The sequence below is a fragment of the Mobula hypostoma genome, chromosome 5, assembly GCF_963921235.1.
Source record: "Mobula hypostoma chromosome 5, sMobHyp1.1, whole genome shotgun sequence".
In the NCBI taxonomy this organism is placed as follows: Eukaryota; Metazoa; Chordata; class Chondrichthyes; order Myliobatiformes; family Myliobatidae; genus Mobula; species Mobula hypostoma.
The window spans coordinates 154,002,423-154,028,521 of record NC_086101.1 but is presented as its reverse complement, the minus strand read 5'-3'; the positions used below and the strand labels follow the sequence as shown (position 1 = coordinate 154,028,521).

Here is a 26,099-nt window from a genome sequence, read left to right as displayed (position 1 = left end):
GAAGTGTGACAGCGGAAAAATTTGTGTATGGAACCGGAGGAGATAGTGGAGGTACTTAATGAATACTTTGCTCAGTATTTACTATGGAAAAGGACGTTGGAAATTGTAGGGATGACTGACAGCGGACTGAAAAGCTTGAGCATGTAGATATTAAGAAAGAGGATTGCTGTAGCTTTTGGAAAGCATCAAGTTGGATAAATCACCGGAACCAGACGAAATGTACCCCAGGCTACTGTAGGAGGTGAGGGAGGAGATTGCTGATCCTCTGGCAATGATCTTTGCATCATTAATGGGGATGGGAGAGGTTCCGGAGGATTGGAGAGTTGCAAATGTTGTTTCCTTATTCAAGAAAGGAAGTAGAGATAGCCCAGGAAATTATAGACCAGTGAGTCTTACTTCGATGGTTGGTAAGTTGATCAGAAGATCCTGAGAGGCAGGATTTATGAACATTTGGAGAGGCATAATATGATTAGGAATAGCCAGCATGGCTTTGTGAAAGGCAGGTCGTGCCTTACCAGCCTGATTGAATTTTTTGAGGATGTGACTAAACACATTGATGAAGGTAGAGCAGTAGATGTTGTGTATATGGATTTCAGCAAGGCATTTGATAAGGTACCCCATGCAAGGCTTATTGAGAAAGTGAGGAGGCATGGGATTCAAGGGTCTTTGCTTTGTGGATCCAGAATTGGCTTGCCTGCAGAAGGCAAAGTGTGGTTGTAGATAAGTCATATTCTGCATGGAGGTCGGTGACCAGTGGTGTGCCTTAGGGATCTGTTCTGGGACCTCTTCTCTTCGTCATTTTTATAAATGACCTGGATCAGGAAGTGGAGGGATGGCCTAGTACATTTACTGATGACACAAAGGTTGAGGGTGTTGTGGATAGTGTGGAGGGCTGTCAGAGGTTACAGAGGGATATCGATAGGATGCAAAATGGGCTGAGAAGTGGCAGATGGAGTTCAATTCAGATAAGTGTGAGGTGGTTCAGTTTGGTAGGTCAAATATGATGGGACACTATAGAATTAACGGTAAGATTCTTGGCAGTGTGGAGGATCAGAGGGATCTTGGGGTCTGAGTCCATAGGACACTCAAAGCTGCTGCACAGGTTGACTGTGTGGTTAAGAAGGCATACGGTGCATTGGTCTTCATCAACTGTGGGATTAAGATCAAGAGCCAAGAGGTAATGTTACTGCTTTGTAGGACCGTTGTCAGACCCCACTTGGCGTACTGTGCTCAGTTCTGGTCACTTCACTACAGGAAGGATGTGGAAACTATAGAAAGGGTGCAGAGGAGATTTATAAGGATGTTGCCTGGATTGGGGAGCCTTATGAGAATAGGCTGAGTGAACTCGGCCTTTTCTCCTTGGAGTGACGGAGTATGAGAGGTGACCTGATAGAAATGTGTACGATGATGAGAAATATTGATCGTGTGGATAGTCAGAGGCTTTTTCCCCAGGGCTGAAAAGGCTTAACGAGAGGGCACAGTTTTAAGGTGCTTGGAAGTAGTTACAGAGGAGATGTCAGCGGCAATTTTTTTTACTCAGAGAGTGGTGAGTGCGTGGAATGGGCTGCCGGTGACAGTGGAGGCAGATACGATGGGGTCTTTTAAGAGACTCCTGGATAGATATATGGAGCTTAGAAAAATAGAGGGCTATGGGTAACCCTAGGTAATTTCTGATGTACATGTTCGGCACAGCTTTGTGGGCTGAAGGGTCTGTATTGTGCTGTAGGTTTTCTATGTTTCTGTCCATTATGCTGATGCATTGACTCTTGATGCTGATGCATTATCCACTTTTGGGACAACATGCATTTGAACAAATGAGTAGCCTCTCAAGTCCTGTGTGCTACTTAATAATGACTGATCCGTTTGCAGTCAAGTATGTACCCAAGACCAAGTTCAATTCTTCAGAGTAAGCTTGAACTCAATACATTCTAGCTCAAGGGCAGCAGAACCACCAGTGAACTACAGATAACAGGTTAAATCTTTGCACTGAGATGTAAGCACCAGGTTCTACAGCTAAATCACTAGAATGAAATTAAAGAAGTGCTGAATTGTTGAGGAACTGCTTTTTGAAGGAGATGTTAAACAATGTTTCTATTTAGCTGTTCAATCCATACAGAAAATCCCACTGTAGCTTTGAAAGAGCAGGGCATTCACTTGAAATTCTCATGATTGTATTTTTCAAAGCCAGTGAAAAATTTATTGATTACCTTTCTTTTGTTTTAAACACAAGGGATTCTCAGATTCTGGAAATCTTGAGCAACACAGACAAAATGCTGGAGGAGGGAGAGCATCATCTACAGAAGGAAATAACAGGTCAACGCTTCAGAATCCCAGTGCAGGATCTCGGCCAAAACGTTGACTGTTTATTCGCAAGTAGAATTAAAGTTTGCTATTGGGACCAAAATCCAAGTAACACAGTGTGAGATAAAGAGTTGTATGCTAACTGAGTTGGTTTGCTCAAACCCAAAGAAGGAAGGGTACCCAACCAAAAAGAAGCATTTGTTTCTAAACTGCACAAGATAGGACATTCCTAAGAGTCAGAGAAACCAATCAATCAAACAACTATACAAATGCCATCTTACCTTTTTCATTGAGTGGACCAAACTCCAGCGAATACTTCAGGACATGATAATTGTTCCACACATAGAGTTTGTGGTCTCTCGGGTTATAATCCACTGCTGCAATATACTGGTAGGAGTTTGGGAATAATACTTCAATATTGCCATCCATACTCAGCTCAGTGTTATAGATGTAGTCTATCTTATTCCCAGTGGCTTCATTGTCATCATCTTCATATACTGATTTCACCACATAGAGGACGCCACAAATCATGAAAGCATTTGAAGCTGATCTCTTATCATAAGCAGTATTCCAGGTTCCTTCAATCCTCAATGTGTAAGGATTTAATTGGCTAATTACTATTTTGCCATTGTTCTGCTCTGTTGCATAGATAACCCATAGTCCATTCTCATCCACTGCCAAATCAATATCAGACTTCCCTCCCCACCGATATGGTGATGTGTCGTGGTAATTGGCACTGGCTATGATGGCCTCCCCACTTTTGATCCTAGTCCTGAGATCGAACTTCACAATATTTCTTGTTCGTTCTTTATTAAAGAACAGTGCTCCATCATATACTACAAAGCCGGTTCCATCCACTCGGTGAGGAAGTTTGTAGGTGATGGTTGGTCGCCCTGCAATGAAATCCCCCATTGAAGAGTATTCAGTTAATGTATCCGTTCTGTACGGAGTCCACGGCATGTAGTAGATCTTGTCTGAAGCTTGAAGTGGGTCTTTGCACCAGGCTCCTGATTGGTGATCAGATTCAAACAAGTGGTCCATTTGATAAACAGCTTTAAGTGTTCCAGGGCATAAGAAAACTGTGGGAATGGAAGAAAAGAAAAACACTTAAAATTTCCATGTGATTGCTTCTTTTGGCATAATCAACGAACTGCTGTTTTCATATTTCCTGTAGATCCTTCAAAATATTCAAACACGTTGTTTGCTCAAAGTTATCAGACATAAACATGTAAATGTGATGTAAAACAATTTGAAAATCCCAAAATAATCAGAATTTTCAGAACAGTGAGCAAATGGCTTTTCATATCTCGAAAAGGAAAACTGCTCTTTTTAATAAAACAAGTGAAGTGTTTGGCTTTCACTTTCACTTATTTCAATTGTCAGTTCATTATAAATGTCGACTAAACTGCCTCAAGATTAAACAGCTGAGGAAAATATTTAAAAAGCAGCTTTTGCAAAATGGTTATGAAGATTAAATCAAAAGGAGAGGCATGGTATGGGAAGAATATAAAGGAGAGAACAGTTAAACCTTTAATGATCTGATCTCTTCTAACAAAGTGAAAAATGTGTATGTTGCAATATGTTCTGTTAGCAAGCAGCATAATGGAACATGGTACTTCTAAACTTGGTTAAGATCTACACAAACAAAAAAAGAGCAAAATAGTTGCATACAAAATGTTAATAAGGTAAGTGCACAACAGTGATCATAAATGTGTAATTTCTAAGTTTTGTATTACCTTTCTGTTCCACTTCTATTTAGGCATTGGGAGAGGGAAGAAAGAAATGAAGGAGAAAAGAGAATAGATTAATGATATTCACTGGCAATGACATTTCTGTAAAATACATTAAAGGTGAGAGGAATGGACAGCTGGAAAAAAAATTATTCAGTAACTGGAAATGTAGAATTTAATTATTTTTTAAAACCTGGAAAGAAATAGCAAAATATTCAAGAAGATTATTAAAAACACAAGGGTCTCGGCCTGAAATGTCGACTGCACCTCTTCCTAGAGATGCTGCCTGGCCTGCTGCGTTCACCAGCAACTTTTATGTGTTATGGTACTGAAAATTTATTGACAGGACAGCTTAAGAGCACCAGTTGGATAATCAGTACAGTACACAAGACAAAGTTCAAACATTCCACAACTAACTCAGCTGACAAAGTCAATCTAATGCAAGTCACAAGCCATCTCCCTTCTGACTGACACATAAGTGTTGCACATCAATTTTGACTATTCTAGCACATCTCAATGGGTAACTATCTAACAAACCTGAGAATAACATGCCAAGCAATTACTTCTCCACAGCAGGTTTAAGCAGTGAAAGCAATGCATCGTTGAAGATTTCAATTCATTTCAATTAGTGTAGACCAACACAGCTAACTAAGTGGTCAGGGACCATTTGAACGAGAGGTCCAGGTTGCAAACAAGGAATAACCCATTAACCACTTTGTTACAGCTTATTTTTGCCTTTAGCTGTGGTTAAAATTTGGGCTGGAGGTGGGGAACAATAGAGAGGAGAAAGCTGTTAAAAAAAAATACTAGGAGCTCTCTGACCATTATGTGTACAGCATCAGATTTGAATGGTGAAGAGCTTCGATGAGACAAATGTTAAAAACAGGTTTAGTGGGCAGAAGTGGTTGTGGCTTTAACAAGGTTTCACTTTAGTATTGTTGGCTCTAATTCTCTAGGAGACCAAGTACTAACCTCAGGATTGGAGTATTAACCTATAGTTTTCAAACTTTATCCATCCTACTGTGTGCTTCAAAGAACTTGCTCTTGGACCATCCTGCAATATAACTACTGTAAAATCCTTTTAAAATTCCTGTTGGCTACTGGATTTTTGAAGTTGAGAATACATAACAGAAAACTGCTCAAAATGCCCTCAAAGATTATTAGATGCCTCAGTCCAAATCATTCATTATTTTTTGCTCAATATTTCAATCCTTGGTACCTAAAAGTTCAATAAATAGAAATCTAAACTTCAATAAATAGAAGTGATTGAGATTGCCTTTCTCTGAAAGCAGAAAGAAGGATATACGTCTGACAGGAAGAAATACATTGTGTACAAATTTCATTGTTATAAATTATTAATGCATTTCCTTTTTACTTGGAACCAATAATTATAACATAACAGCTTGCAAACAAGATCACAAGAAGCAATATTTTTATACGTCACATTCAATTCTATATCAAAAATAGTGGACGTACTGCAAGTTCTGAGAGTTGGCAATTTTCTTTCCGAATCTTTCATGTGTCTGAAGCACAGACATAAACAGTGACAAAGGCATGCAGTGGATAGCTGGTTCCACACCAGCATGGCCACAGAATAACATGACCCATATGTCTAGAAGGAGGCAGAGTTATTCAAACTGTGGTGCCAAAGCTTAAAATATTCAGCACTGTCTGTTCTTCACACTGTTTCCCATCGGTAGAACTTGGCAATGGAAGTATATAGTGTGAGTGTGAGTTGACAGTTTTCTCTGCTATAATTCATAGTTATAGGGAGATAAAGCATGGGAATAGGACCCTCAGCCCACAGTATGTGAGCTGACCATCATTTGCACAACTTTACACTAATCCTACACTATATTCTCCACACATTCTTATAAATATCCCCCCAAATTCTACCAACAGCACAGACAACTGACAGCAGCCAATTAACCTAGCAACCTGCACATTCATGGGACATGGAAGGAAACCACAGAACTCAATAGAAACCCGTACGATTACAGGGTCATCATGCACACTCCATGTAGTTGGCGCTGGAGGTTAGATCTGAACCCTGATCACTGGAGCCTTGGCAGCCAATAATGTTCTTTTTCAACTCTACAAGAAAATCTTCAGTAGAATTTGTGAAATTTCACAGAATATTACGCCTGGTATCTTGGTTTTAAAACACCTATCAGTGAATACACATTGATTTACTCTCATTTCCTTGCTCCAATGGCAAAAGCAGTTAGGAACATTTGGAAACCTGATTAGAAATGTTTTCTTCACACAGAAAAATACTTCCCTAAATCAGTTCAGGCCCAGCAAATAATCATAATGGTGGCAGATATTCAAACAAAATATCAACCAAATAAGTTATGAATTTAATAAAAGAATAGGTTAAAGTCAATAGATAGAGAGAGAGTTCAACTTAAGCCATTGTTGAGAGAAATTGCAACCTTTTCATGCTTCATTGGGAAACACTTCATTAGAGAGAAGGTTTGGTTCACTAAACACAGGACAATTCTTTCATATACTCTCAATTTGAAGTAATAGCTTAAGAGAAAATAAGAATGTAATTAAAAATACTACTGAACACAGAAGTGATGATGGGATGCCCTTGCTCAAAAGCAGTCAGCTTTGGACAGTGGGAAAGGGGTGGTTTTTATTCACCATTGGTAGCCAAACCATTCTCTGCTGAGGTGGCCATTAGCTTGAGGGTCAGTGAGAATCAACTTGCAGTTTTGTACAAGTATCCTTCCACAGACTTTCTCTTGCAATCCAAAATTCCATATTCAAGATTGTTTAATGTCATTTCCAGTGCACAAGTGTAAAGGAAAACAAAATAATTGTTACTCTGGATCTGATGCAGCACAAAAAAACCACAATAAGATAAAGAACACATTAAAAACACACAATAAATATACACCAAGTACATAAGATAGCTTGTATACATAGACAGATTGTATGTCCACAAAGTGACGATAGGCACAGAAGTGTCTGCATGTAAGGTGACTGACGGAAAATGATAAAGTAGTGGTGGTCGGGGTTGTGGAAGGGTGGGTTAGTGGGTGGAGTTGTTGATCAGCTTTACTGCTTGGGGAAAGTACTTATTTTCAGTCTGGTATTCCTGGCATGGACACTATGTAGCCCCCTCCCTGATGGACGTGGGACAAATAGTCCATGAGAAGGGTGGGTGGGATCCTCCATGATGTTACTGGTTCTTTTCTGAAACCTTCCTGTATATATGTCCCTGATAACAGGTAGGCAGATTCCAGAGATGCGCTGGGCAGTTTTGATTATTTGTTCTGGAGCCTTCCTGTCTGCCACAGTGCAGTTTCCATACCATGGACTGATCCAACATGTTAAGATGTTCTCTACTGTGCATCTGTAGGATGATGTAAGCATGGATGCACATAGTCCAGAACTCCCTGGGTCATCTGAAAATTGTCTCCAACACCATCACTGGCCTCACCAACTCTGGAGAACTCCCATCCACTGCCAGCAAACTCAAAGTTCGCTTACACCACACTGCTTGTTTCTACTTTCTACCCAAGATCCACCAAGCTGACTGACCAGGTAGGCTACTTGTCTCTGCCTGCTCCTGCCTCACTGAACTTGTGTCAGTGTATCTCAACTCCATTTTATACTCCTTGGTTCAGTCCCTTCCCATCTAAATCTGCGACACTTCACACATTCTTGATCTCAATAACTTTCAACTCTGTGGCCCTGACCGCCTCATTTTTATCATGGATCTCCAGTCCCTTTACACTTCTATCCCCTATTAAAAAAGGGCTCAAAGCTGTCCACTGGAACAAAAGACCCAACTAGCTCCCCTCCCACTACCATCCTCCTCCATCTGGCAGAACTGGTCTTCACCATCAACAATTTCTCATTCAGCTCCTCCCACTTTCTCCAGACTCAAGGGGTGGCCATGGGCATCTACTCCAACACATCATTCTCCGTAACATCTACCATCTTCAACGAGATCCTACTACCAAACACATCTTTACCTTCCTTCATTCTCTGCTTTCTGTAGAGTTCGCTCACTCCATAATTCCCTTGTCCATTCGTCCCTCTGCTCCAATTGCCCTCCTGCTACATATTCCTGCATATGACAGAAATGCTACACCTGCCATTTCACCTCCTCCCTTACCTTCTTTCAGGGCTCCAAGCAGTTCTACCAGGTGAGGCAGCAATTCATCTGTGAATCCATTGGGGTTGTCTATTGTGTTCAGTGCTCCCGATACAACCTCTTCAACATTAGCGAGACCCAATATAAAGTGGGGGACTTCTCTGTTGAGCACCTCCATTCCATCCACCAAAAGTGAAATCTCCTGGTGACCAACTATTTTAATTCCTATCCCCATTCTCATCCTGACTTGTCAGTCCACAGCCTCCTCTTTTGCGACAATGAGGGCACTCTCAACACATCATATTCCGTATAGGTAGCCTCCAACCTGATGGCTTGAATATTGATTTCTTCTGCCTGTATTTTTTTTTTCCTTTCCCCATCCCTCTACTTCTATTCACCACTCTGGTCTCTTACCTCTTCTCCTCACTTGCCTATTGCTTTCCCTTGGTGCCCATCCTCCGCTTTCTCCCATGGTCCATTGTCCTCACCTATCAGATTCCATCTTCTCCAACCCTTTACCTTTCCCACCCACCTAGATTCACCCATTCAGCCATCACCTTCCAGCTAGTCTTTCTCCACTCCGCCCGCCAGCACCTTTATATCCTGGTGTCTTCCCCTTTCCTTTCCAGTCCCGAATCAGGGTCTCAGCCCAAAACGTCGACTGTTTACTCATTTCCATAGATACTACCTGACCTTCCTCCAGTATTTTGTGTGTGTTACCAACTTTCTTCAGCCTCCTCAGAAAGTAAAAGTGATGGAGAGCTGGTCTGATTGGGTAGTATGTGCTTAGGATACATCCACCAAAAGTGAGAGGTTGTACGAAATGTGCACTCCCAGGAGTTTGAAACAGCTCGCAGTTTCCTCTGCTGTGATGCTGATGTAAAGAGGGGTGTAAAGTGGCTCTCAGATCCATTCTGGACCTCAGATAATCTCATGTCCACTTTTGAGGGAGTACTTGCTTCCTTCTTCAATGGGAAATTAAATATGATGTCAGAAATTAAGTGCATTAATTTGAGAAGCTATAGGCATTATCCTGGGCAATATCTTATGCTCTTATCCCATGGTGACACAACAGACTGCAGATAATGTCCCATATCTATCCTACCATCAACACTAAATGTATAACAATTTTCTTGTTGCTGCTTATGATAGATTTGATTCTGCAAACTGTGCTGTATTCATTACAGCAGCAACAATAATTAACGAGTCCTTTATTGTTTGAAAAAAAATTGTGGTATTCTGAAAATATGAAAAGTAGAAATCTGACTTCCTTGTCATAAACTCTCAAGAAGAACCTGGAGCAGAGTTTGAACCCAATACAAAATGATACAGCTTTATTAAAGTTTGGTTAGGCTACAACTGTATTCATACAGTTCTGGTCACCTCGTTATAGAAAAGATGGCGTACTTCTGGATTGGCTGCAGAACAGGTTTACCATGGATGCTGCCTGGATTAGAGGGCGTAAACTATAACAAGAGGCTGGACAAACTTTGGTTGTTTTCTCTAGAACACCTGAGGCCGAGCGGAGATCTGATGGAGGATTATATGATTATGAGACACATAGAGTAGACAGACAGCATCTTTTTCTCCAGGGTTGAAATGTCTAATACCAGAGGACATGCATTTAAAGCGAGAGGTATTAATTTCAATGTATATGTGTAGGAAAAGTTTTTGTTTACACAGAATGATGGGTGCCTGGAATGCGTAGCCTGCGGTGGTGATAGAGGCAGTTACACTAGAGACTTTTAAGAGATGTTTAGATAGGCACATGGGTGTGAGGAAAATAGCTGGACATTGTATAGACAGAAGAAATCAGTCTAGTTGGCCATTTGGTTATTCATTTAATTGACTCGACACAACATTGTGGATCAACAGGCCTGTTCCGGTGCTGTACTATGTTCTAAGATTTGTATCATGATCTTGGTCTTATGGAGTGACTTTGATCACTTGGAGGGTTGCAGAAAGGAGTTTTTCTAGATTACTGGTTTTTCTCCTAAAGATATCAAGGTTGCAGTTCTTTAATTTCACTGAATATTCACACTAAGGTTACCCATAATTGAACTAATGGATTATATTCTGCATCTAGAGGGAATACAGTTTTCATATTCCTATTACTAGCTGGAAAAATGCTTTAACATGTTTTGGAGAATTTGTTTTGGATTTTCATGGGTCAGTTCATTCACAACCAGGGGAGTCACTGTATCAGAGTAACTAAGAACTAGTGTGGGAGAATGAAAGACTGGACACACAGCTATTTTCCATCATTACCAATTATGATGCAAATTATTGTCCAAACTGAAAGCTGTTCAGTTAGTCTATTATTTTTGTTATATAATAATAGAAAGCCATCTAATTATTGATAAAGCAAATGCTCAAAAACGCTTGTCCTCTATTAACATTCTATTGTGAATTATCAATAATATTACTCTTCTATTCTTCAGAAAATATGTCTGGAGTCCAAAAAAAGAACACTGGAGGAACTCAATGGGTTGAACAATATTTATGGCGGCAAAGAAATGTTTAACATATCAGGTTGAGGCTCTGCATTTCAAGAAAAGTTTTGGACTACTTTAATCTATTAATACACACGGGGCTTAGAGAAAAAGAAAAAAAAACAAAAAAATTAGTTTAACTTCTGTCTCTGCTTCTACTGGTTTTGATTGTTCAATGCAATTGGTAACAGTACTAAATACTCTGGTGTACAAAAGTACACAGACACACAAAGAGAAATAATGGAAAGCAGAACCAATCTGTATGCCTCCTAGATATGAGGAGAGGAGCAAATGAACTTTAAGCTGCTCATTTTCACAGAATAATACCCACTTGTCAAAATGGACCCATGTCCCCAGCAGCTTCATATCATTCAGCAGAGCTTAATAAATCTATAATGTGAAAATTGTGGGCCACATTCAGCAAAGGGATATGTATTATTAATGAATCTCTTCACACCAAAGTGTGACAAAAAGATAATTTGCTTTCTTCAATATTCAAAATCACAAATGTGTCATTTCTCAATGCAGAAAGCAGATGCTAAAAACAGACACTGAAAGTTCCACCAATGTCTGGCATATTTTATTAACAGCTACTTTTACGAGGTGCTGTGGAAAAGTGATACATGTACTGAAGGCAAGGGTGATAATTTTGGTGTCTGCAAAAAATATTATTTCATAGGAGCAGAAGTAGAAAATAATAATTCTTTCAGATAATGAAGCCATCAGGAAGGTGGTACAGGACCCTCAGGACCCACACCACCAAGTTCAGAAACAGGTATTACCCTCAACCATCAGACTCTTGAACCAGTTGGGATAACTTCACTTGCCCCATCACTGAACCGTTCCCACAACCTATGGAGTCACTTTCAGGACTCTTCATCTCATGTTCTCGATGTTTATTGTTTATTTATTTATTTTTCTGTTATGTATTTGTATAGATTGTTGTCTTTTGCAGACTGGTTGTCTGTTCATTCTGTTGGGTGCTGTCTTTCATTGAGTCGATTGTGTTTCTTGGATTTGCAGTGCAAGCCTGCAAGAAAACGAATCTCAGGATTGTATATGGTGACATATAGTACTTTAATAATAAATTGATTTTGAACAGTTTTCCATTTGTGCTGACTACCAGTATAAATGGAAAAACATTGCACTGACCAACAAGATTCAAGATTGAAGTACATTTATTATCAAAGAATGTATAAATTATACAACCTTCAGATTTGTTTGCTTACAGGTAGTCACAAAGCAAGAAACCTGAAAGAACCCAATTAAGAAAGAATAAAAAGAAAAAATCAGCACCCAACGTGCAAGAAAAAGAAAAAGAAACAGAAATCATGCAAACAATTGAAGCGAACAACATTCCCAACCAAACAACACACATCAAAGTTGCTGGTGAACGCAGCAGGCCAGGCAGCATCTCTAGGAAGAGGTGCAGTCGACGTTTCAGGCCGAGACCCTTCGTCTGACTCCAGCATCTGCAGATTTCCTCGTGTTTGCATTCCCAACCAAAGTTGAGTCCTCAGATCTGAATCCCGGAGAAGCCCGGATGAGGCCCAAAGCCGTGCTTATCGATTCATCATACGAGCAAACACAGAGCACAGCAGCCGGGGCAGTCCTCACAGCCTCAGCAACAAGGAGAAAGGTGTGAGCATTGCGGAGAGTGAGTGAAATCGGCTCGTGCCCCAGATCCCGACACCCCGTCTTTTCAGTCTATCTGGGCCGGAATTTAAATTGACCAAACACCCAGACTAACTGAGAAAAGCTATGGGTTTGAACTGCAAGATCCCTCTGTATGTCGACACTGTTAAGAGTCTTGCCATTAACAGTGTGCTGCTCCTTAACAATTGATCTGCCAAAGTGCAATACCTCACATCTAGCTGAGCATGAAGCAAAATTTTATCCAGGATATCATAGGAAGCAACAGTGAAGGAGACAGTGGTAGCAGGGAACTGATCAGTTTGGAGAACCAAAAAGTACATCAAGAGATAGCATAGATTTGATGCTGCCCATGATCAAACTTTAGTACAGTAGTTGTGGCAATAATGGAAATTGCCTTGTGTTTCATAGTTATTTTCTCATAGCGTGGAAAGCCATTCAGACCATTGAGTCTATCCCAGTTCACAGAGCAAACCATGTCTCCCCTCCCCACCGCTAATATTCCCTGTAACCAGTTCTCCCCACAACCCTATTATCTCCCCGGTGATTCCACCACACCTCAGCACACTTCGAGCAATTTACAGTGGGCAACAGCACATTTTTGGGATGTTGGAGGAAACTGGAGCACCAAGGACAATCCATCGGACATGGAGAATGTTCAAGCTCCACGCAGACTGCACTGGAGGTCAGGATTAAACCTGGGGTTCCTAGCAACGCGAGGCAGCAGCTGCACCACCATGCTGCCCAAACATCCATGATAAGATTCATCCTTTTAGACACAATTAGATGAACAGCTTTATTTGTCTAAAATGGCAGGTAGGACTGGGGAAGAAGAAAGTGATCAAGGTTTCTCAAAAACAACTCTGTCACGCACAGGACCCAATGTGTCTTATCTCTTTGCAGCTTCATGTCCATACTGTGTCATTGAAGAGGTGATACATACTGTTGTGGGAGGGATGGGGGCAGAATGATGGACACATTGAGAGTGGATAATCATGAGAGGGTGAAGGAAGGGATAAGGAATGAAGTAGGGCAACTCAGGTGATAGGGAGGTGGCCAGAGGATTAGACTAGGGCAATTGGAGTATGAAAAGGCAGTTTAATAAGCAAGTGAAGAAGAAACTGTAATCAGCATTTGGACAGGTGATCAGGTATTGACTAAATGATTGACATGAATAACGTGCAGATGGGGGGTGGGGGAGTTCAGTAGGAGTCAGACAGAAGTTGAGATCCTGACAGGTCATGGTAACAACAGCAGTGGTCAGAGGGGTCATTGGTTTGGGTTGGAGATCTCTTCCAAAACTACAGCATTCTCTTTCTTCATCTAATCCAAACAAATTTAGAACTGATCTGCAAAGTGGTTTCCATGACAACTTTTTAAAGGGACTAAAAGGCACTGAAGGAGTCTTGGGCTGCATGTCATTCAATTTTGCTTCCCATTCCTACATCTCTATGTCCTTGGGCTTTTCTACTGCCTTGGTGTGGCCAAACACAATCTGGAAGAAAACTCACATTCTTCTTGGATTGCTTACACTCGAGTGGTATGAACACTGAATTTTACAATTTGAGGTGATTCATATTCCTCTCCCACTGGACCACCTAGGTCACTCTCCTTTTGTTCACCATTTCCATTCCTCACCCCTTGTACTCAGATACACATCCCCACCTCATAACATATGCACTTCATGCACACATCTATCTGTCCAGGATTCTTCTCCCTTCACTTGCCTTTCCTATTTCCCCCCCCCCCCACACACACACACACACACACACACACACACACTTGGTGCCATCTGATCATCATCTCTCTTTTATCTGGTTGCACCCATCAAAGACCAGTCCAGGTCTCCAGCGTCCCCCACCTGGTTCCATCTGGTATCAACCAATCACTTACCAGCCTCTGTATCAACACGCCCCTTCCCCCATCATTCCCCATCTCACCTGCTTCAACCTACTCATGGGAGATAGGACAATAACATCATAACATAACATAAAATAAAATAACACCATAACATAAATTATTATGGTAATAATTTAAATAAATTACACATTGCAAAGACTAACACCAAAACATTTTCAGGTATACCCTCACTACGTGCTCATGAGACTGCATGCCTTAAGCATTAATAACGTCAAAACAGAACCAGAAATGCCACTCAAAACCATGCACTTCAACTAATGACAAGCAGAGATATCAAGGTTTAAAAACTCAGTTGCAGAGTACATTGTGTGCGCGCGCTTCTGTGTCACTAAATATGATGGAAGTCCCTGACTTAGCCAGGACCGTGTTTTTTCACATTCTCTACAAGTCATGTTCAGTGCCCTCTGTGACACTGGGCACACAGAATTTAATTTATACAGCAGTGACCCGAGCTTGGTACAGGCCAGTCGTACAGAAACAAGGGCTTTACAGGCAGTTGAAGCTTGTTTCTGTTCTTGAATGTGCCGACCTCATTCATAATACAATATTCTTGCTAGAGAGCTACACACAAAATAACCACAATTTTCATTGTGACTTCTGATCTGCCTAAGGATTTCTATGCCCAAAGCACTTTAAAAAAAAATGAGATTAATAGTTCATTCTTGAGAGTTCATTACCATACTGAGTAAAACAAATGAATACTCAAATCTATTCTATTTGGGACATGATAATTATCTCCATTACTTTTCCCAACCTGATGAGAATGTGGCCCCTGCAGGAAAATTCAGTGTTAGACCCAGTGTAGTGCTAACTTTTAATTACCTTTGTTTACAAAATAAACTGATTAATAAAAAGCTGTTTTTACACATGAACGCTCTTTTTGTTTAACTCTTGTGCGAGATCTGAGAAGATTTACTATTGAAAGGTGATGTGCAAAACCAATTCCAGTTAATCTTTTGCTGGATAACTCATGGCTTCGACAGAATGAGGCAAAAGGAAAGCATGGCCCCCGATAAGCAAGAGGAAAATGTGGCCCCTGAAAATGGCCAAATTTTGCTGAGCGAGTTATAAAGCTGAGCTTTTACTTGGGAAAACAAATCTATTGTAAATGCATCTTGCCACAGAATTACAATTTAAACATTTTAATGTCACACGTCATGGAATATATAATGTTCTTCTAGCTACTGCTAATAGTTCAACTCTGTCAAATCTGGAGTGCTATCAAAGGGAGCCAAATCTCTCCTTCCATGAACTGGACTTGTAGCTTTCTCCTTGTCTGGGTGCATCACAACTCTGCCTGAGACCACAGGAAATTGCAGTGTGTTGTGGACGCAGTGCAGCACATCACAGAAACTAGCCTTTGCTCCTTTGACTCTTTCTATACTTCTTACTGCCTCGGTAAAGCTGACACGCCTCCCCATCCTGGACTTTCTCTCTTCTCCCTCCTCCCCTTGGACAGATGATAGAAAGCACATACCGCCAGGCTCCAGGACAGCTTCTATCCTGCTGGCCCCTTAGTGCATTAAGACCCTTGACTTCATAATCTCATTACAGCCTTGCACCTTATTGTCTGCCTGCACTGTACTTTCTCTGCAAATGTAACACTTTATTCTGCCTTCTGTTATGGCATTTTCCTTGTACTACCTCAAAGCATTGATGTGACAAAATGATAGTTTCTCTCTGTTTCTGATACAGTAGTTTAAATCATAATCGCTGCAATCCCTCTGCCATAATACAGAACACCAAAGGTCAAATATATGCTTGCTAACCGTGGGGAGGAATCCTTAACACCACACTATTAAGTAGTAAAGAGTGGCTATGCTTATCATGTACTCATTGCCATATTATTTTTCAAGGAGAATTTATGATTTCAGGAAAATAATCCAAGTAGCCTGGATGCAAATGCATACTTCGTGCGTCATTTGTCTGTGCTAAAAAAAGCTCCAGTAGAAAGTTTAAAGGTGCTCGTAATAATTACACAAACAACAGCTCAAAACAAATGCATCATCGACAAACTTGTGTAAATGTATTATATATTCAGAGACAGTCATTGTAATAAATGTCTGCTCTAAAAGTTTACTCCAGAAAGTCTTAATCTTCCCATCACAAATGTATTTAATGTCTAATCAAGCACAATAATGATTAACTCTAAAATGGCAATTATGATAAATAATGCAGTGATAATACCTCAAATAGATGCTTTGCTTCATTATATCTAATTATCTTGTTGGTGTATAATCTTAAAACAGTACAATCAAGTGTTTCCTGTATTATTAGTCAATTTCATTTCCACATATGCATCTGCACACAATTCCAAAAATGCAACCTGCCATTAATATAAACAGATCAAACTCAACATAAGCAGTAAAACTGAAAACGAGGAAGTAAAATCCTCAAATGTGGGAACGGATGTCATACAGAATCAACTACGAAGAATAACCTTGAGCTGTAATCAAAGACACTTACAGGGACTGGACAGCAAGTTAAGTTATGTCAATCTGTATCTTCTTGTATGTACAGTACTGTACAAAAGCCTTACATATAGATAACTTGGGTGCCCCAGATGTATGCACAGTACTTTAGCTTTATGTGTTGCACTGTACATCAGCAAAAAATAACAAATTTCACTACATATGTGAGTGATGATAAACCTGATTCTTATACGGGTCTCTATTGTGGACTGAAAGTGGGAAGGGGGCAGGGAGAGGAGAAATCATTTTTGGGAAAAGAGGAAGGGAGTGGGAAGCACCAGAAAGATATTCTGTAATGATCAATAAACCAGTTGTTTGGAATCAAATGACCTTGCCTGCTGTCTCAGGCATGGTGTGTCTGCACCCTTATCAACCCCTGCCCCTGGCAACCCTTCTTTGCCACTTTTCCCACATCCTTCCCATGCACTCCACCCTCGCCATTCCCAACATCATTTGCTCCTGCCAGATTTACAAACTTGCTCTCCACTCCACGCTGACAAATAGAGTGCTGTGTAAAAGTCTTAGGCATGGCACTGTACCTCAGACTGCTTTATGGATTTCAGGCAGGATGACAGTGGGACAATATCTGGCCTGGAATATCAAACAGTAGATCAAAGGAGCAGGATCTTCTATCCACCATAACTGTGTTTGCCATAGTCCTCCATTTGCTGCTATTCTAGCATCTGTCTAAATGCCTCTTAAACTTTGCTGCTGTATTTGCTTTCACCACTTGTCCTGGTGATGCATTCGAGATAAGTACCACTCTCTGAGTTAAAGAACATGCCTCAAATCTCCTTTAAACTTTCTCCCATCTCAACTTAAAGATATGCCCTCTCGTATTTGATATTTCCTTCCTGGGAAAACGGTTCTGACAATCTAACTTCCTCTCTGACTAGCTGATGAAAAGTAATGAATCCAGCCAAGGCTCCTGCTCTCCTGTGACTTAAGTTGAAAACTCGATATATGTGCAAACACAGGATCAGGCTCAGCTGTTACAGTCATGTCTGCCTTGCCAACCGAAAGCCTCGGACATTTCTCTTGGATGCAGTATGCCACATATTAGAATCCCTAAATGCAAACAAGGGGCAAATCCCACAATATTCTGTTTGTCACTATTCATGGGAAAAGAATTGAATTTCATCAGGATGTACTGTACATGTGGTAGACAATGCAATCAGAAGTAGCTCCAAGGATAAAGGGCAGGTTTCCATGTTGGAAATCATAGTTGGAGACACTTGGGTGATTATCAGGATGTAGAGAGTGGAGCTGGTCATGAGGAGCAGAGTATGCATATTAACACAGGCTATCCAAAGCAGATAAGATGTCACATTACCACTCATTTCAGGACAGGTTTTATGGATGTGTCACTGTGTTAAATAAAGTGACAAGCTGAGAATGCTGTACAGGCCTTGGATCAAATCACATCCAGAGCATTTAATCGTTTCCAACCAAACAACGCCTACAGAGCCCAATAACAAATCTCCAAATCCATACTTCAAAGGAAGGCGCTCACTCAATAACAAGTACCCAAATCAGGCTTTTATCACCACACCATATTGCAGAAGATCTTCTCTGATTTTGTTTGTGGTATATGCTGTTGAATGATAAGCAGAGATTATATTGCATACAGATCCTCATAAACACCTTGAATATATGAACAAGTATTTGGGAAATGGGTGGAATGGATGTAGATATCTTCTGCCGAGTGGGAATAAGGCATCTCCAGTGGTTTAATTTAATATATTAGAGAATCTAAACAGTATACAACCACATGCCTTCTCTCCACCCCACAACGATCAGGGACTGGGTGGAGCTGAGCAGAGCTGGGAGTACAGAGCAGACACTTTTGCTCACTCACAGAATCAGGGAGGCTGGCTGGCAGCCTTTTATCTTTTTCTTTTTTTTCCCTCTCCCCTTCTCTCTCTCTCACACACACATCACCGCTGTTTCAATGATCTTCTCCTACCCATCATTGTGCTTCATTTCTGACTTGCAAACAGCTCGGTTATGAACAGCTCTTGGGAAAGGAACCTTGTCATAGGCTGGGAAGAAGCTGCACTGAATCATAGTCTACATTTTTCAGTATACTTTTCAACTTTGTCCTTTGAGGCAAAATCTAATTGCTCTGAGGTGACTGGCCAAGTTCTTCCATCTATCCCACAGAAAGGAGTGGAAGCTGATAATCAGTGTGCAGTGAGGAGGGTGTGGAGAAAAGTGACAGATGTAGCATGCTTTCTGCATTCTCAATGTAGTTTCTGTACTCAATGTTTTCTAGCTGCCATTTCATCTCAAAACGAAAACAAGTTACCCAGCAAGTTCAGCCATGAGTGAGAAAGTCCAGCAAGAACTCGGCTCTCAATGCTGATCTCACTCCGTCTTAGCAACAGAGCTCAATCTGCACTGGCAAAACATTCACCACATCTTCATTCACATCAAATAACTCTGGTACTGGGGGTACTACCCGAAACATCCACCATCGCTCTATCTCTACAGATACTGTCTAACCTAGCAGTTTGTTTCCTTTGCTCCAGATTCCAACAACTGCAGTACCTTGTGTCTCCCAGGTTGGGAACTGGCTTGGCTGTGATGTCTTACATTTGATTACTGTGCCAGCCTCCACACTCAAAAGCAAACTGAGCAAGGCTGATATACATAGAGCTGCATCATTGTATCACACCACCTAAAGAAAAAAGCATTGAAGGCTACAAATCAAACAAGGATGCTAATTTATGTCTTCACAGGTCCACGTAGTTTATTGTACACAATAAGAACAAGTGCAGTCAGACATTGGCAGTGGCCATAAACACAAGCTTAAAACCTCTCAGCTGTTTTTCATAAAGCAAACAATTGTCAGTGGTTCAGGAACAACTGACACAAAATGCTGGAGAAATCAGCAAGTCAGGCAGCATCAATGAGGCAAAGGGCTGAACAGTATGGAATCTGCTGGGAGAGGACAGTTGACCATGGATTGAAGGGAAGGAGGTAGGGAGCAAGAGGGAGGAAGGTGTGGGTGACAATGTCATCTCTCTATGCTCTCGTTCTTCCAGATGGATTTGGCAAAGGTTCCATGCTGCACACTAACAAAACATGGGAGAGGGAACCACCTAGCCTGACTTCAGATTTGATGGGGAAACTACCTGTCTCCCACCCGGTGATTTGGACTGCACTACAGATGTCTATGTAGAGCAGATGGATCCAATTCCTGATTCCCTCTCCAAATCTATTTTGTGAGCACAACTACCATGTATGTACAGTATAGCACAAGTTTCATACAAGTGTATCACCTGTCCAAAAGCAGATTTGACCTGGCCTTGGACAGGATCTTATAATCCACAATCAACAGTGAAATGTGTCCTCAAACTTAATGCCCTGTCTCCCATTTTCTGTTTGTTGAAGAGGGTAATGATGACCTTCCTAATGAAGTTTGACATGCTGATAGCCTGAGGCATAGAGATACAACATTTCAAAAGGCCCAGGCCTCTCCAGTCCCACAGAGCTGAGTATAACTCTGCCAGTTTCCTGGATACAGCCAGTCAGCTCCTCCATGTTCAGCAACTGATTTAGACTCTCCCACCTGCCATCATCTAACACCTCCATGATTGATGACAGGATGTCCTGAGAGGCACTGCTGTCCACTGTCTTTCTGTCATACAGATCAACACAGGAGGACCAGCAGATACTCAAAATGTTTGTCTCTAAGGATGTTACTGAGGTGCTGGAAATCCAAAGCAACACACACAAAATGCTGGAGGAACTCAGCAGGCCAGGCAGCACTCATGGAAAAGAGTAAAAAGTCAACATTTCGGGACGAGACTAAAGGGATGCTGCGTGGCCTGCTGAGTTCTTCCAGCATTTTGGATGAAGCTTGTTCACACTTCTTCCAAAAGGCTCGCCAGGGGCCCTGTGATCCTCAACCTTAAGGAAGAGGACAGCTCAGTAACACACTTTTACTTAAGGCAGCTCAGACTCTTGATCTTTAGAATATCTTGTGGCATTCTGAGGTAAAGGGTACCGCAGAAGGAGAAATGGTAAAAGTCTGCCTGAAGATGGCACAATTTCCCCTGATTCTGTCTAGTTTTCTGAACACCTCTGAGGAAAAAGGACCTTCTAATGTTCTCTTTGGTTGCATTCCCACCATTGAGTCACCCCCAGCAACTTACTAAATGATCAGATTCCTTTCTTCAACCTCTCCTACCCATTGGCATATCCAATAGGTTGCGGTGACAGAAATAAAAAGAGCCCGTGCAATGCCAAGAGTATAACAGCCAGCTCTGTGGTCACCCCTCAACAATGCAGAATCACAGATCATCATAGACTCTGTCAGTAGCACTGTCGTGTTCCTAATGGTGGGAGGTCACAAATGAGCAGAGATCAGGACAGACAGACTTCTTAGAATGGGTACACATAGAAATGAGGTAAACATAGAGTAAGTTTCAGCAGGTCTTTTAACCTTTATTGACTTGAGTAAATATTCCTTCCAGGCTTCAATTAAAAAAAAACACCTACACCTTGTTGAGCATGCTTAAAATATATTAATCATAATTTAAAATTTGCAATTCCAGTCTCCCACTAAATGGCACAGTCAACTGTCAATTGACCTGCCTTATCACTAAGAATGCAGATTTAAAAAATGGCAGAGCCCATCAATCCTGTCCCAGAACCAAGAGCACCTCAACCAGTGGGAAGGTTTGGTACTGAGATAAATATCTGACTTGATCCATGTAACAGTGCTTTCTTCACCCCTTCTACTACTGCTCAACATCTTTCGTGGTTCCTTTACTACTTGTTATAACATTATTAGTATTAGAAAACAATAAAAATTAGGCAGAAAATAAGATATTTTACAACCTTTTTACCCTAACTTCATTTCATAGAAGTATATCTTTCCTACAACCCTGCTGAAGGACAGATGTTATTAAACTTGAAAGAGTGCAGACAAAAAAAATTTCAAGGACATTGCCAGGACTTGACAGACTAAATTACAGGAAGAGGTGGAAAGACAAAGTCTTTATTCCTTGGAGCATGGGAGACTGAGAGGTGATCTCTACAAAATCCATCAATCCATTGTCAAAGCCATATATTACAGGGGTATGGATAGGACAAATCTACATAGTCTGTTTGACATGGTTGGGAAATCGTGAACCCAATCATGAGGGTACCCAAAGAGGGTACTCATTTCGGGTGAAAGGGGAAAGAACTTGACAGGCAACTTTTAAAAGAAAGGTTGTAAGTGGAATGAGCTGCTAGAGTAAGTGGTTAAGGCAGGTACAATAGCAACTTAAAAGAGAATTGGGCAGGTACATTGGCATGAAAGGTTATGTACCAAATATCGGCAAAGAGGACTGGCTTGGATGGAACTTCTTGGTTGGTTGGTATGAATCAGTTGGGCTGAAGGACGTGCTTTTGTACTGTACAACTCTGTGGCTCTAGGATTGAAGTCAAAACAAAAATTTTGTGATAGGATTATGGAGAGAAATGCACACATTGTCTCGAGCATTAAATGATGAGCATAAATTTCAATAATATTTTTGCATGTAAGCAGAAAATTAATAATATGTGGCTTTGACAATGGATTAATGGATGGAAAAAAGGCTCTGATTTATGCAGGGTTGATGTCACCTTAACCAACACAAACTAATCAATCAGATATTATATGATGAAAATCACTGGAATAAAATTTCACGTTAATTTGATTGACCTGAGACTATTGTCAAATTTAATGAAGTTAAGCCACTCCTTTCATCTATCAGCAAGAATTTATCAATGATCTAGATTGATCTTCAATTGACAGGATGTGGAACAAAATTTATTATTCTCCTCCCTTTCCTCTTAAAAAAATAACTAATTCAAGTATGCTTGAATCTATGATCTATATTAGTAGCTTCTCTCAGGGAAATAACTTCTGCAGTAGCTTCATTGATTTCTTATTTCAATTTTCTGATAACATACTGATTGTTCAGATGTTGCTGCCTAAACAACAGCATGGACAGGTGGGGAGACTGCGGCAGGTGAATTTGTTTTGAAGATAGCAAACTTCGTTCCCTAGATTCCAGATGAAAATGGATGATTGTCCAAGCTGGGTTGTGATACAACCAATCAGGACACAAACTGTTTATAATGTTGAAAGTATCCTTACTGGTTGCCTAATAGCTGGCACACAATTCAATTTGCACAGGAATCCAAGATGCTGCAGAGAGTAGTCACTTAGCCTAATACACCACAGGTACATCCCTTCCCGTCATCAGTAGTATCTACAGGAGCTGCTGCTTCAACAATGCAACATCAAAGATCCCCATCAGCCATGCCATGTCATCCTCTCGCACTTAACACTGGGCAGGAGGTAGAATAGCATGAAGTCCCACACCACCAGTTCAGGAACAGCTACTTCCTTTCAACCATTTGATTCCTGAAACCGCCTGCAAAATCCTAATCACTGCTATCCTCAGTATATCAACACTGATGACTCTGCAATAAATGGACTTTCGTTTCATCTTGTCTAATTGTGTAACTGTATCATTTTATATAACTTACATCTTTCTTGTGAATGCCATGTCTCTGATTCTATGGGCCTGTGATGCTGCTGTAAATGAGAATTTCATTGCAAGTGTGCACATGTGTAATTGCTCAGATGACAATCAATACGATTTGGATTTGGACTTGGGAGTGCCAATAAGACAATTCCGGGCAACTCTCAGGAGTCAGATGCAAAGGTTGCACTGATAGTAGAGCCAAATGTCTCAACTGCAATGACTCCGGTTCAGTCCTCACCTTGAGTGTTGTCTGCGTGGAATTTGCATTTTCTCCTTGCGTTTGCCTGGATTTTAGCCATTTTCTTTCCAAATCCTCAAGAAATGAGGGCTGGTAGACTAACTGGCCAATTGTGCAGGTCAGGGGTAGAATCTGATGGTTGTTAATAGGAATGTGAGACTAATTCAATGGGATTAGTATAGAGTCATTGTGAATGGCTGTAGATGTAGCATAGCCTTGGCCTGTTTCCATAAGTATGGTTATGAAAAATGCATTGCAAGGAGATGGATCATCTGTAAGTAATATAAGAAAGAAGTTAAGGTCAGTGCAATTCAGAGTGATGGTAAACGCACTTCCTAATCTCCTCTAAACCTCGGGGAATCACCCAATTAAAATAATGTAACATGTATAACAAAGCTACTTATTTTGGTCTTCCTTAATCTAAGCCAACAACAAGCCCACATCCAATTTCACTCACTGCACACTCCATGACCTTTTAGAAAAAAATTAAATATTCTTATTTTCTACATGCCATCTGGTTTGTTCCCTTGCCACTAACTCCTCCAAACAAGTTCCCCTTCTTCATTATCCAAGTGCTTCTTTTTTTTAAAGAAATCAATACAAAGAATGGAAGAGAAAGAAAACCCACCTTAAATTAAAGCAAAGCTCAGAGCAAGCCAGAACGTGGTACATGCGAAATGGAAATAGTGAAAGCAGGAGGATTGGAGAAAGTAAAAGATCAAGGCAGGGGAAAGTGGGAGCAGCTTGCTCCAAAGAATGCAGAACAAAGCAATGGTAATGCTGCTTCAGGAGAAAGAGTACATAAGAAACAACACATAGACTAGATTAGAAAGTGTGACACAATTATCAAAATGTGCCCAGAATCACTTACCACAAAAAGTTAGTTGAGCCACCCAGCCTGTACCACTTTGACTAGATGCTATTGAATTATGTCCATTTCCTACCAGTTTTCCTACAGCCTGCAATTCATTTTTTTAAAATGAGGTTCCTATCCAGAAATTTTTTTTTTAAAGTTTGGCAGAAGCCATTTCCATGATAGAAAGCCAGTTGGCTGAGTGGCTTGGTACGTATCCAGTGAGTAGAAGAGATTGGGTACAGCAGGCACAATATTGAACAGCATAGTACAGGAACAGGCCCATCATGTCTGTAGTAATGCCAAATTAAACTAATCCTTATTGCCTGTTCATGAGCCGTATACCTCTATATAGATCGAGTATGGTTGAGCATGGTGCAACTAGTGTCCTGATCGGCCTATATTTCAATGCAAGAAGTATCGTAGGAAAGGCTGATAATAGTGCTGAAGATAAGGTAGCTGGTTTACAAACAAAGGCAATGTATAGTGAGCAGAGGCTGTTGATAGTGGGGAGGCTGTGGAGGCAAATGTTGGTAAGATCTCAGACAATGTTAGGAATCAAAAGGTCGAGCGTGCTGTGACAAAATCAAAAAGAGTCTGCAAGACCCTGATGGGAGTTGTAAACAGACCCCCAAATATTGGTAAGGATGTGGTCTACAAATTAAAATGGGAGATAGAAAATGCATGCCAAAAGGGCAATGTTACAATAGTCATGGAGGACTTCAATATTCAGGTAGATTGGGAAAATCAGTTTGATGCTAGATAAAAGGAGGGGGAATTTCTAGAGTGCCTAGAAGATGGCTTTTCAGAGCATCTAGTGGTTGAGTCCACTAGAAGATCAGCTATTCTGCATTGGATGTCGTGCAATGAACCATAATTGATTAGATAGACTAAGGTAGAAGAACGCTTAGGTGCCAGTGATCATAATATGATTGAATTCAACCTGAAGTTTGAGAAGGAGAAGATAAAGTCAGATGTATCAGTATTACAATGGAGTAAAGGGAATTACAGAGGGGTGAGGGAGCAATTGGCCAGAATTGATTGGAAAAGAACAGTAGCAGGAATGACAGGCAGAGTAGCAATGGCTGGAATTTCTGGAAGCAATTTGGAAGGCACAGGAGGAAGAGAAGATGGCGACGCAACGCAGCTTGCGCGGCCACTCCGGTGAATGATATCTGTAATCTGTCAAGTAGGGTGCCGTGCACAATTCTGATTTGATGGAGACAGATGTGAGGGAACGGAGGAACATCTGGAGAAACTTCTGAAATGCCTTTTTCGCTGCCGCTGTCACTGTGTGATCCTGAATCTCCAGAGGGAAAGGCCCCGAATCCTCAGCTTTGCTTGTTGCTCGGTGGCCGGGACGGGGTCAAAGCACTCGGCAGAGATGGTGTTCGGTGCTCGGTGTCGAAGGGCTGGTCCAAAGCTCGAAGTTTTCAGATGGACTCAGAGTCGGCTGGGGTTGGGTGCTTCCAATGCATCGACAGTTGTCGGTGCCTGGAGGTTTATGGCAGAGAGAGTTTATCCCTTCTGCCACCTGCTATCGGGAGTTGATCTGAACTTTGAGACTTTTTTTTATACTGTTCCCATGGACTGTTCTTTATCAAATTATGGTATTGCTTTGCACTGCTGTAACTATATGTTATAATTACGTGGTCTTGTCAGTGTTAGTCTTTGGTTTGTCCTGTTTTTTTTGTGATATCACTCTGGGGGAACATTGTATCAGTTCTTAATACACGCATGCATTTCCAAATGACAATAAACGAGGACTGAGTGTCCTCATAATCTAATCTAATATATATC

General features: G+C 41.0%; 1 protein-coding gene across 3 annotated transcripts in view; it reads right to left on the bottom strand.

The window, feature by feature from the left end:
* adgrl3.1 (adhesion G protein-coupled receptor L3.1) overlaps positions 1-26,099 on the bottom strand; it is a 587,214-nt gene that overhangs the window by 196,791 nt on the left and 364,324 nt on the right. For all 3 annotated transcript variants that reach the window (XM_063049189.1, XM_063049191.1, XM_063049192.1), the window contains exon 6: positions 2,583-3,380. In XM_063049189.1, the coding sequence (XP_062905259.1) occupies positions 2,583-3,380 (798 nt within the window). The remainder of the gene's footprint in view (positions 1-2,582; positions 3,381-26,099) is intronic.